At 40.7% G+C, this 12,749-nt stretch overlaps 1 protein-coding gene across 2 annotated transcripts in view; it reads left to right on the forward strand.

The window, feature by feature from the left end:
* Positions 1 to 10,338, forward strand: part of Meis1 (Meis homeobox 1) — a 138,434-nt gene extending 128,096 nt beyond the window's left edge. The window contains exons 10-13 of one of the 2 annotated variants that reach the window (XM_036201359.1): positions 5,083 to 5,141; positions 6,277 to 6,366; positions 6,668 to 6,762; positions 8,838 to 10,338. In XM_036201359.1, the coding sequence (XP_036057252.1) occupies positions 5,083 to 5,141; positions 6,277 to 6,366; positions 6,668 to 6,726 (208 nt within the window). In that variant the 3' untranslated portion in view covers positions 6,727 to 6,762; positions 8,838 to 10,338. The remainder of the gene's footprint in view (positions 1 to 5,082; positions 5,142 to 6,276; positions 6,367 to 6,667; positions 6,763 to 8,837) is intronic. The other variant, XM_036201360.1, reaches the window with a different exon arrangement.
* The last annotated feature ends 2,411 nt before the right edge of the window (positions 10,339 to 12,749 follow it).

Here is a 12,749-nt window from a genome sequence, read left to right on the forward strand (position 1 = left end):
TCCACACACACACACCCACTCATACACACAAACCACACAGATGCACACGCATACACACAAACCATACACACCACACACACACACACACTTTCACATACACACATACCACACTTATATATACACACCACACTTACACATACACACACACCCCACATTCATAAAAACAAACCACACAGACACACACACATACACACAAACCACATAGACACACACATACACACAAACCACACATACCACACAAACATTATGACACTCAACGTCCAGCAACTGAGGAGTGAGGTGAAGAAACGAAACCAGAACTTCCCTGTTGGAAACAAAATTCAGATGCAGTTTGTGATCTACTTGTCTGGTCCGTCTAAACTGTAAAAAGTAAAATTCAATTTATAGATGCTCTCAAGTCTCAGATGCTGGGAGATTTTCTTTCCTGTCTTAGCTCCCACTCTGGTCTCTGAGTCCTAAACAAACAACCAGGTCAGAAAGAAACACATCTATTTATTTGGACATGGAGGAAAGCTAGAAAGTCACCCTGCTATCTTGCTTTCCTTTGTAAAATTTGGCCTGAGAAAGAAGATAATTGGGTCTCCAGCAGAAATTCTATTCTGTGGTGCAAACAGAAGGAGACGTTTCTTTCCTTGATTCAGCTGTTTACCACCTACAGAAAGGGAGTCTTGTTCTTAAAAGCAGTGTGTAACTAAGTGTGTGTGTGTGTGTGTGTGTGTGTGTGTGTATAGTAATATACAAAGGCAGTTAAAACATTTCTAACCTTTAAAGCTTATTTAACTTGATGGTTTACTTTAAAAGCCTAAATTGTAGTATATACTCTATTATATTCTTATATTCTATTAAGAAAAGGTATACAACTGCCCATCTCAGTGACTGATGACTCACACAGTCACAATCCTGACATCCACATTCCAGCTATATCTGAATAGCAGTTGTTAAATAAAAGAGACTGTTCTGTAGCGATTAGAAAATATCTTTATATTACACATTCTAATTGGGGTTTTATCCTTCTCTTTCTTACTTCTCTTCAGAAACACTATTTTCTTTAACTACATGTTGTAGTTTCAGTGTGTGTGTGTATTAACTATTTTACTTTTCTCCTAAAATAACAATGTTTTAAGAAGGAAAATAAGTTCATTTATGTTCACATCCAATCTGAAAGCATTTTGTTGGTTTCCTGGTTTAGAAATTTCTCGATAATTTTGCTTCTTTCACAATGAAAAGTAAAGCATTCTGTCACCAAGGCAGGGAGGAGGAGACCCGGGTCAAAGGGCACTTGAGAAACAAACAGGCAGGCCAGTTTATTTAAACAGATAGTGGGGCAAGGGAGCTGACCTCAGTTTGACTTAGAGTGGGAGGAGCAAGAATGCCATTTTATTGCTTTGCCCAGAAGGAAAAAATGTTTTGTATCTGAATTCACCCCTAAGCCTTCCAAATACACGCTTTGCTGTATGCAGCTAATTCCAGTGAGAGACGTTTGGGGGAAAAGACCCGAGGTCGTCTGTGATGGTGATAAAATACACCAAGGAGAATCAAGTTGTGAAATGATGCCACATATAAATAATACGTTGTTTTAGAAAATGAAATACTTTGCTGTTTAACTTGCTACTTTCAGGTAAAGATATTCACCGTGACCTCAAGCCATGATACAAGTTGTTTATAGTAGTATGGCAATTACAATTTAGTAATGTTCCAAGAACTTTACTAAATTCCAAGAATTGTCCTAAATACATTGATAATGTTTTATTATATTGAATGTTTTTAAATGATAGGTTTCAGAAAGAGGAACTTGGGCTGAAGGTATAGGCCAGTTGGTAGAGCGCATGCCCAGCACACACCAGCCCCTGGGTTCAGTCCACCAGAACCTCATAAACCAGGCATATTAAAGAAAGCCTGTGATCTCAGCATTCAGAAATTCAAGGTCATCTTGCTCAGCTATATAGCAAGTTTGAGGCCAGCATGAGCTACATGTAACCCTGTCTCAAAACAAGAAAGATAGTTCTATGCAGACCTTGTAACTTATTTGAACAATTCAAAGTGGTTGAGTTTTCTTCCTGTGTTTCCATCTGTTACTGTTTTTAATGACAGGATTCCCAGTGTCTATATAAACTATGAGTCTCTTCAATCCAAATACCAATAAAAACAAACAAACAAACAAACAGTTATTACCTCCACAGAAAGAAGTGAATAGTACTTAGTACCTGTGGGTGGTGAGCTAGGAGAATGTGTTAATGAATTTGTCCCTTACATGGGGACCAGGACAAGCCCTGAATAAATGTGACCAGTGTGTCTCTGCAGACCTCCATAGAGATACAAATAATTTCAACAAACTGAGTAGAGGGGCCTGCATGATAGTAGGCTCAAAAATCTGAAAATCTGAGAGATACTTTACCTCTGGGGGCAAAAACCCTTTTAAGAACCATGGATGTTTAACCCAGGGAAAAGAGAAAGCCTAGAGGACATGATGGTTACGCTCAAGTGTTGGATGAAGTTATTTAAGTTGTCCCAGAGAGTTGTGCCCTGAATGGGTTTTAGATGTAGAACAGGACCTTCTGGCAGCTCATTTTGTTCAAAGACTCTCAGCAAAAATGGGTGGTGCTGAGTTGGCTTCAGTCTAGTAGAGGCTAGGCATTGATTTGGTGAGATATTGCAGAGGAGACCCTCGCCAATGGCCAAGCTAGGTGACAGAGCACTTCCTAAACTTGATTCACCATTTTTTTCTCTGGTGCCATGGGATGAATGGTCACGAGTTGGTCACCTAAGCTGGTTACTATGCACTGGCCTTGGGGAGTCTGCATGTTTGAATGGAGAGGAGTCAAAGGGTGGAGTACAGAAACCCTAGTCACTGGATCTTTTATGGATAGCCTCATCTTTATCTATATACACAAGCTGGGCAGCCATAGGGATTCTCCATCTACGAGACGTTCATTGTCATGCTTGTTCCTCACCTCAAAGTAAGTGTTGCTGCCAGTGGCAGCTGGCTCAGAAGCAGCTGCTTTTCAGATGTTTGGTTAGTATGTAATATTGTAGCCTGTGGCACATCAATGGCTGCGCTGTACTTGTAGCATTAGGATTTGTTGATGGAACAAAACTGCATCATTAACAAACTCTTTGGTAGCATGTGACTTGAAATAAATCATTCAGTTCCTCTGAGCCTTGTTAAAAATTGTCCTTATCTGTTAAAATTGCTTTCCTGGCCATCCATGGTGGTGCACACCTTTAATCCCAGCACTTGGGAGGCAGAGGCAGGCAGATCTCTGTGAGTTTGAGGCCAGCCTGGTCTACATAGTGAGTTCTAGGACAGCCAGAGTTACCTAGTGAGACCCTCTCTCAAAGAAACAAAACAAGACAAACCAAAACCACCCTAACCCAAAACAACAAAAAATTGCCGTCCCTACCCATAAAATGAATTTAAAAAATTTGAAACACAAAGTTAACAGACTAAGTTTTTTCTCTGTCAGTGGAGATAATGAACAGTAGCATAAAGAGCTATGTTTTGCTCTCTTACCTATATTAGTTACTATGAAAATTACTTTTGGTATATGCAGAATATTAATATTAAATAATTTTCTAATTGGTCATGCAGTGCAGGCAGCTAATGAAAAGGCAGATTTTTTTTCATTTTAATTGGTTATTTCACATGGTGTTTGTGCTACACCTGTGCTTATAATGAGAATGGAGAATTAATCTAACCTTCTGCTCACATGATTCCAATTTTCATGGCTTATATAAGATAATGATAACCTGATTTGCAACACAATTTATTGTAGATCTGTGTTTTAAATATTTTTATTAGCAGTTCAGGGACTTCATGTATAAAAACCAATACAATACATGGCTTCTAAGGGCCAGAACCAACAGTGTGCCTTTTAGTCAGCATCCAGTCCTGTCACTTACCTTCATTACTTCTCAGAAAAAACACAAGCAGATCCAGAGTACTGAGAATCTTAAACACTAGGAAGCACATCTTTTTATTTTAAAGACATGTCCCTGGCTGTTTAATGGTTTGGATTTTCAGAACTGCTTTCTTTGCTCAAATAGAGAGATGTACAAACTAAAATTTATATGAGACCATGGACCCTTCAATTACTAATAGGCATTATTGAACTTTTTAAACATAGTTTTAATGTCCTGCTCAGAGTGAGTTGGGAACTAAAGGTAACTTCCTATTTCAAAACTTAATTCATACTCTTTATTTTCTGGATTTGGTATTCAATTCTTACAACCCAGGACAAAGATCTTAAGAGTCACAGTTGTGTGAAGAAGGCTTTGGAGTTAGCTGCATTTTTTATATTTAAGTGATTTGACATTTGGAGGATCTATGAAAAAGACTTGTTCCAAACATTTTTAAAAATAAACTTAGAATGACTTAAACGTCTTAATAAGATGTTTATAAATTTTCAGTAGTAGCTGAAGAAAGTGAAATTATAAATTCAGTGGCTGTGTAGATGTGACCTTGTCTTGACTTCGGATTTTGCATAAAGAGAAAAAAAACAAGTCACGCCAAGAAATCTCTCCAAGGAATGCCTTTCTCCAAAGTCCCCAGAAGTGAGAGTTAATAGTGATAAACTCCAGACATTCTTTCCACTGATGGTACACTGCCAACCCAGTCCCTTATCTTAGCAGTGGACATAAAGATGAAACTAGGTTTGCAAAGGTAGGGGAGGTTTGGATCAAACAAGCTGTGAGAAAGAAGTCAGAGGGTGTAAGATTGAAATGTAGTGAGTAGAAGGTAGCAGATGCCCCATAGCTTCTCTGTCCCCACCAACTCCCGCCCTGCCCACTGAAAAGAGTGCTGGCTAGCATTGTTTCCTGAAAACTCTGCTAATTCCCCCATGAAAAGATGAAATGGAAGTGTCCAACTGTGGTAAAACAGGCAAACATAAATCAACTCAGAAACCTCAGCCTTGTATTCAGAGGTCATGGGGTTACAGGTTTTGCAGCATTCGAAGCTGTCCAGGAGGGAGAAAGGAGGCAGGCTCAGCTTGCCAAAGCCTTTCCTATTATGGCTCATCCCTTCCTCTACCTTTTGTTTATGTTTTTATGCAATAATGATCTGCTTTGCTTTCTCGGTTACAGGTTTATTAATGCCCGGAGAAGAATAGTGCAGCCCATGATAGACCAGTCCAACCGAGCAGGCAAGTCCCCTCTAGTGACTGTATTCAAGTCAGGCAAGCGAAAACCATCCTCAAGCCATTCACCAGGAGGGCTGCTACCTGGTAAATGAACTGGGAGTGAGTACTAGGAGTGCCTGGCCGTGAAAATTAAACCAGTTTTGTTTTGTAACAACACTAATCAATTTAACATCATTATAAAACATTTGAAGAAAGTAGGAAATAAAAAGCCAATGGAGAAAAGTAACTCTTAAATCATGTGCTCAGTTACAATCTTCTTTGTAAACATTCGATATATTAATGTTATTTTTTCCCTGAGTTTGCCTACCCAGCTTTCTGCTACTATGACCACTCCCTGGTGCATGGCTTGGTGTGGAATTGCTGTAAACTTTATTACCTGTCAAAAGGTCAGAGGGGTCAGGATCACTTGTGGGACTCAGTAAAGTTCAAAGACGTTCAGTGAGGTAGAGCTTTTGTGTGCTTTAATAACCCAAGGCAGCTCACTTCTGAACCAGCTTTTCATGGACAGCTGAAACACAGAATTCTGTTAGGGGCATAAATACACAGCTCTTAATTCTCATGACCTTGCTCGTTACTGTCTCTCTTCTGGTGTTCAGAGTTTTCAAAAATAACAGCTTTTCTCTTTTTTGGTCATGAGCTCTAGGATTTGTTTTGTGTTATAATCTGGTAGCAAAGGCAGCAAGCAAATTTGCTAGGGGTGATGCAAGTTTGGACTGTCCCCTGAAACATCTCTCTGCTCTGATATTGAAAGCTCTGCTAGTACCATACTGAGTCAGTTCCCAGTTAGGCACATTCCAGTAAGCTGGTTTTTGTTTTGTTTTGTCTTGTCTTTGTTTTTTTGTTTTCTTCTTCTTTCAATGCCCATTATGGAACTACTAGACAAAATCCTGAGCATAAATTTCTTGTGTCTACCCTGCTTCTTGAACATAACACTTGAAACTCAAGTCACAGAGGTGCATAGAACTAGTCTGAGAAAAATAATTAACTTTGGTTTAAAAATGATATCTGTTTAGTATGGTCTCTGTCTCCTCTGGTCTCCTCCCCTCCCCTCCCCTCCCCTTCCTTCCCCTCCTCCCCTCCCCTCTCCTCTTCCCCTGCCCCTCTTGTTATTAAGAAACTACGCTGTGTACTTTTGTAGTTAGCCAAGGAACACCGTATAACCCCGACGGACAGCCAATGGGAGGCTTTGTAATGGATGGTCAGCAGCACATGGGCATCAGAGCGCCAGGTGAGACTTGCTTTTGTAGTGGCTTTTCATGTCTAACTCCAGAAGTGTCACCCTCCCCCAGTCCCAGTCAGCGCAGGTAAACCCACCCCACCCTCTGCTTTCTCAAGCTGCCTGCCAGCCTCGCCTTGCTCTGCCATCTGCGCATCTATGATCCTGCAAAGGGGAAGCCAGGACCTTTGTGTGCTCAAGATCTCACCGCCTCTCAACCATCTAGAACCTGTTTTGTTAAAGGGTCTTTTGGCACTGTCTGTGGACTTTGCTCATTTTCTGGCCTCTTCTTGGATTTTTATCTCCCTTCTAGGACCTATGAGTGGAATGGGCATGAATATGGGCATGGAGGGGCAGTGGCACTACATGTAACCTTCATCTAGTTAACCAATCGAAAGCAAGGGGGAAGTAAGTACAAATGGGGTCTTTGTTTTCACTTTGTCCTAGGAATATTTTTTTCCTCTTGCATTTTCTCATGTTCTCCTTGCCCATAGCTTCATGCTTGTTCATTATTTCCATTAAATTCTCATTTCTTGCTTCTTTCATTTTCTTGTTGGTTTTGATCAAGGTTTTAAGCTTATAAATTCTGTGTATGATATACATTTATCCTGTGTGTTGCTATTGTACAGTACTGACCACATGACAGAACAAGAAACAGTCAGGAGGTGGGGGAGTGGGTTGTCATAGCAACAGACTGATTTGCAAAATGTAAGCAGTCTGCAGCCGTGCAAGGAGAGGAAAGAGCATGTCCCCAAAGTGCCATAAATCTGTCTAAGCGCAGTTGATGCATGAGTTACATTTCTACACTAACCTGCAAGTCACCAAAAAGCCAAACAGAGAGCTTCTTTTCCGTAAAATAAACACAGCGTTACTTAGGGTAAGTAAAGGCATATTTTGAGCTTCACTCAACTAAACTTTGATTTTTTTTTTTCTTAGTTTGTTCCTTTGTCTGTCCATCATAATGGGATTACGTGTGGCAATGGGAAAAGGGAGAATACAAAATAGAGGTGTGCGCAGCAGGCTTCGGGGCTTAGCCCAGGCTAATTGACTATATCCAAATTAAGTATGCCGTCACTTGCAGTGTGACAAATGGATTTGACTTATTCAGTATACAAAAATAGAGATCATTAATGCAATCTTCAGTGGCAGGCCCAGTGAAGTGAGCCTAGGAAAACTGTCCCAGATTCTCACTCTGACATTTTCTCTCCTAAAAAGACACCCCAGAAATTTGAGTTCAAACAACTAAGACTGTTTTGAACTCCAAAGCCCCAGTTCATTTCCTAAATCACCCCTAACAGCATTGCTCTAGCTTTATTTTTTTTTTGAAATTAAAAACTACGATTTCAGAGTCTTGGATGTGCCCCTGATCATATTAACACACTATTTAAAATTCTTGCTGAGGCCAAGGGTAATGCACACTGGTCTTCTTCCCTGGGTGGGAGTCCGATATGAGTTTAACAATTCACTCTGAAAGCGTTCCATTGAGCTTGGAAATCAACAGTCTTATTACCTCATCATGGAATGCTCCAGCTTAGTTAATTTAAATATTGTTTCTTAGTTTCTGGGTCAATTAAATTTAAATGATGTATTTTATGCTTCGTGACCAATTAAATTAATAGGTTATTACAAAAAATATTATCATCTTTTTTGATTAAAGAGCTGTGGGTACAGTATATTTTATAAGCAATTTTCATTAGTTCAAAAATGTTCCTTTAGGCTAGATTAAGCAGCCATTCATTGCCAGAGCCTGGAGACCTTATCCGAAGGTGTTCATCGTATTCACAGTGCGCTATTACTTAGAACTAAAGCCAATTGAACATACTTAGCAATGGCGTTATGCCTTTCACCCTTGATGATGATGGAGCTTATGGCTCTGAGAAACAATACACCCGTCAGTTTCCATCAACTAGAGCAATCCATGCAGAAGACAAGAGGCCCCGCAAAGCAAGAGGGGTATTGTTTTAGGTCCAATTTTTCTTATTGTTCTCAAAATCATTGTAAGGTAGACAGGGTTCTGTTCAGCTTTTCTTTTCCCCCAGCTCTAAGAGGCCATGTGGAAGGAATTTATTGATAACTGTTTTGATTTTCCTTTCCAAAGGTACAGGATTTTGTTAAGTGGTCACCATTAGTGAGCTTGCCTAGTTCTTCCTGAGACCACAACAGCAGTGTGCACGTTCTTGATAGAGCTTACTTCAGGGCACAGAAATGCTGATTTAGAGCAGAACCCAGTGAGGTGTTTGTTTTTAAATTAACTTGGTAGGAGGACTGATAATGATGGCAGAGCCAGAGACATAGTGGCCAGTTCAGACATCCAGCTTTGACATCTCTCATCTTATTTTCTTCCGTATGAATCAAAAGAATGTGTCCCAAGGCCCTTGATCAGAATGCACCCTGGTTTTCATAGAATTGCCAAAGTCAGAACCACACTGTTGCTTTGCCGTAATATTTTCTTTTTGTTTCTTTCTTTTGAATTTCTTCTACAGGGCTGCAAAGTATGCCAGGGGAGTATGTAGCCCGGGGTGGTCCAATGGGTGTGAGTATGGGACAGCCAAGTTATACCCAACCCCAGATGCCCCCCCATCCTGCTCAGCTGCGTCATGGGCCCCCCATGCATACGTACATTCCTGGACACCCTCACCACCCAACAGCGATGATGCATGGAGGACCGCCCCACCCTGGAATGCCAATGTCAGCATCAAGCCCCTCGGTTCTTAATCCAGGAGACCCGACAATGAGTGGACAAGTCATGGACATTCATGCTCAGTAGCTTAAGGGAATATGCATTGTCTGCAATGGTGACTGATTTCAAATCATGTTTTTTTCTGCAATGACTATGGAGTTCCATTCTTGACATCTACTTTGGACCAAGGAGCATCCCTAATTCTTCATAGGGACTCTTAAAATGCAGGAAAACCGACTGAAGTCAATTTGGGGGACATGCAAAATAACTATATAAGACATTAAAAGAACAAAGAGTGAAATATTGTAAATGCTATTATACTGTTATCCATATTACGTTGTTTCTTATAGATTTTTTAAAAAAAATGTGAAATTTTTCCACACTATGTGTGTTGTTTCCATAGCTCTTCACTTCCTCCAGAAGCCTCCTTACATTAAAAAGCCTTACAGTTTTCCTGCAAAGGGACAGGAAGGTCTGATTTGCAGGATTTTTAGAGCATTAAAATAACTATTAGGCAGGAGAATCTTCTTGCCTAGGATTTCAGCCATGTGCGCTCTCTCTTTCTCTCTCTTTTCCTCTCTCTCCCTCTCTCTAGCCTGGGGCTTGAATTTGCATGTCTAATTCATTTACTCACCATATTTGAATTGGCCTGAACAGATGTAACTCGGGAAGGATGGGAAAAACTGCAGTCATCAACAATGATTAATCAGCTGTTGCAGGCAGTGTCTTAAGGAGACTGGTAGGAGGAAGCATGGAAACCAAGAGGCCGTGTGTTTAGAAGCCTAATTGTCACATCAAGCATCATTGTCCCCATGCGACAACCACCACCACCTTATACATCACTTCCTGTTTTGTGCAGCTCAAAAACATAGACTGAAGATTTATTTTTAATATGTTGACTTTATTTCTCAGCAAAGCATTGGTCATGTGTGTATTTTTCCATAGTCCCACCTTGGAGCATTTATGTAGACATTGTAAATAAATTTTGTGCAAAAAGGACTGGAAAAATGAACTGTATTATTGCAATTTTTTTGTAAAAGTAGCAGTTTGGTATGAGTTGGCATGCATACAAGGTTTACTAAGTGGGATAAGCTAATTATACTTTTTGTTGTGGATAAACAAATGCTTGTCAATAGCCTTTTCCTATCAAGAAAGCAAGGCGCTAATTATTAATAACAACCATGGCACAATGATTCTTAGCATTTTGATGGAATTTGGATTGTATGAGAAGTTCCAAGTTCAGCTGTAGTCATTGGGCGCAGGAATGAAAGCAGAATCTAGAATAAAAACAAGACTATTTTTGACATTCTGACTTCACTGCTTAAAAAAAAATGTGTTCCCCCAATTATTAATGATCAGTGCAGTAAATATGACAATTAGCTCCCTGAGCCATATGTATTTGAAAATTGTTACCACTGAGTAAATTATTTAACAATAACCACTGGTTTAAGATGAGTTAATGAACTGGTAATATAAACAAAATGAAGGGTTAAAGTCACTAAACTAGCTGGAGACTCAGATTACATTCGACAGTACTGTTCACCTACACTATCAGTGAAATTCTGCTTGCATACAGTGGCGAAGCTACAGGCCACAGTCAGCCTTTCACCAAGGATATAATCTAGGACAAGCAGTACATGTTTATTAAGAAATTAACTATATAAAATTGAAGAGACCAGACTTCAAAATCTAATTTTTATAAATATGCTCTATGTTCTCATTGGATAAAACTGGTTATTAACCAATTTTCCAGAACAGCTGTACAGAATTTCTGCATGGCAGCCAGCTAAATGGTTCAAAATAACATGTTTAAGCTGCAATAGCTTATAATTTCACTTTAAATACAATCGCTGCTCTACAAAATGCTTCACCAAGCTAAGGGGAATATATAACTATTTTAATTAAGGCCAATTCATTTTTAAAAATAAGCCTTTTGGTTGCTTTGGGAACAAAGGATGGGTCAGAGGCCTTAAACTCCAGTCTGACATTCAGGCCCTGGTCACCTTATAAACCCGCCCACAGCAATCCTGTTTTCTATTTGGAAAGAGAAACTAGCTGTGGGCTGGTCCTAGGGCTGCAGTTCCTCACCTGCTGGAGCAGAGGCCTGCATGCTCACCTTTTGTTTATGGGGCCTGGTTTTGGAACACGTGCTTGTGCAGGAGACAGAGGCCTAACTTACTGCAGGCAGCCTGGTCTCAGAGCTGCCACCCACCTCGTCCCCACCCCAATGATGGGACCATTTAACTTTCCTATTTTGGCCTCTAGACAGTTCTCCGACTGCATTAAGTAGTCCCTATTAGTGAAATCATTTTCTGTGCTGGGTGGCTAGCAGCAGTTAACAGCCATTTATTTACTTTTAAAATTAATAATAAACTTTATAAACTAACTGTCCTTTTATTCCTGCCTTTCCAGTACGTGCTCCATGAGTCAGCCTTTCTTCTACGGGAGGCTCTTGCCTAATGGGGGGGGGGTGCTGCGGAGGGGGAGCAGAGGAGAGGAAAGGGGGGAGGTTTTAAGGAGAGAGAAGAGTGAGTGTAAGCAAGGGGGGGGGGATACGGAGATTAAAAAGAATCATGATCATTAATGTCCAGGAATTAGAAAAAAATAAAACAAGCTTTTGTGTCGTAGGTTCCCCCCTCGGAGTGAGGATTGGGTGAGCCTCACTCCTCAGGCCCCGCTCTTTCTGCCCCCGACACCCTCCCGCTTAATGCTGTTTTAGCTTTTCCTCTTGTAAATTTCAGAGCCAGCTTTGAGGTTATTGAGGACACTTATCGGAAGGAGGGAAATAATAGAGGTGTGGAGAGTGTTTTTGATGTTTCTTAAAGGACAAAAACAAAACGCCCTCCCCTAAACAGGGCACACAATTGTACAGGCTTTTTTTGGGGTGGTGGTAGTGGAGGGGGGAGGTCCGCTGACTGAATGAGACTGTAGAGGATTTAAATATTTTTCCAAAAAATTTAAAAAAATGTTACCCGATCATATTTAATCAAATGTAATTATAACACATTCAAAATGAATAATATGCCTTGGCAGTATTTTTATTGTTATTGTTCATTGCACGATGTTCGACTGCTTTAGAAGCACAGGAAAGAAGCAAACGCGCTACAAATGGGGAATTACCCTCGTTTAGCATTAAAATTCATTTAGATAAAATTGCCACAAACATTTAAATGGGAAGATTAGTTCCCCCTCACGCCTTATTGCACTCGCTCAATGGTTCCGTTAAGAACATTTTACACGTTGGAAATTCCGTCTTCTCAGACGGCTTGCTGTTTCCTAGTTACACACATTCAAAGCAAAGGCTGCAGCACCGGCAGCCGCAGCAGCGGCAGCAGGGGGAAAAAAGTTTGGCAACTGCTCTGCAATTCATCCACTGCGCCCCCAGTCTCCCCTCCGCCCTCCTCAGTCTGCCCACTACCCTCCCCCCATTATGCAGTTTGCAGAGCCGGGCCTGGAAGACCCAAGTTTGGTTGTACAGTATAGACAATATTAAACTAAAAACAAACAAACAAGCAAAAACAACAACCAAAAAAAAAAAAAAAGACAAAACGGTGGGTCCCTCTTGGCTTTTCCCTCTTGCATACAAGGCTGAGGGTTGAGGGTTGAGTGTGCTGAACGGCTCGCACCCCGACCCCAGGGCCTCCAGGCACGCTGCTTTGGCCTGAGACGTTTCCAGGAGATTCTCCACTGCTCTCACTAGTGCGGTGGTGGAAAC

This window comes from Onychomys torridus, chromosome 10, assembly GCF_903995425.1.
Source record: "Onychomys torridus chromosome 10, mOncTor1.1, whole genome shotgun sequence".
NCBI classification, from domain to species: Eukaryota; Metazoa; Chordata; class Mammalia; order Rodentia; family Cricetidae; genus Onychomys; species Onychomys torridus.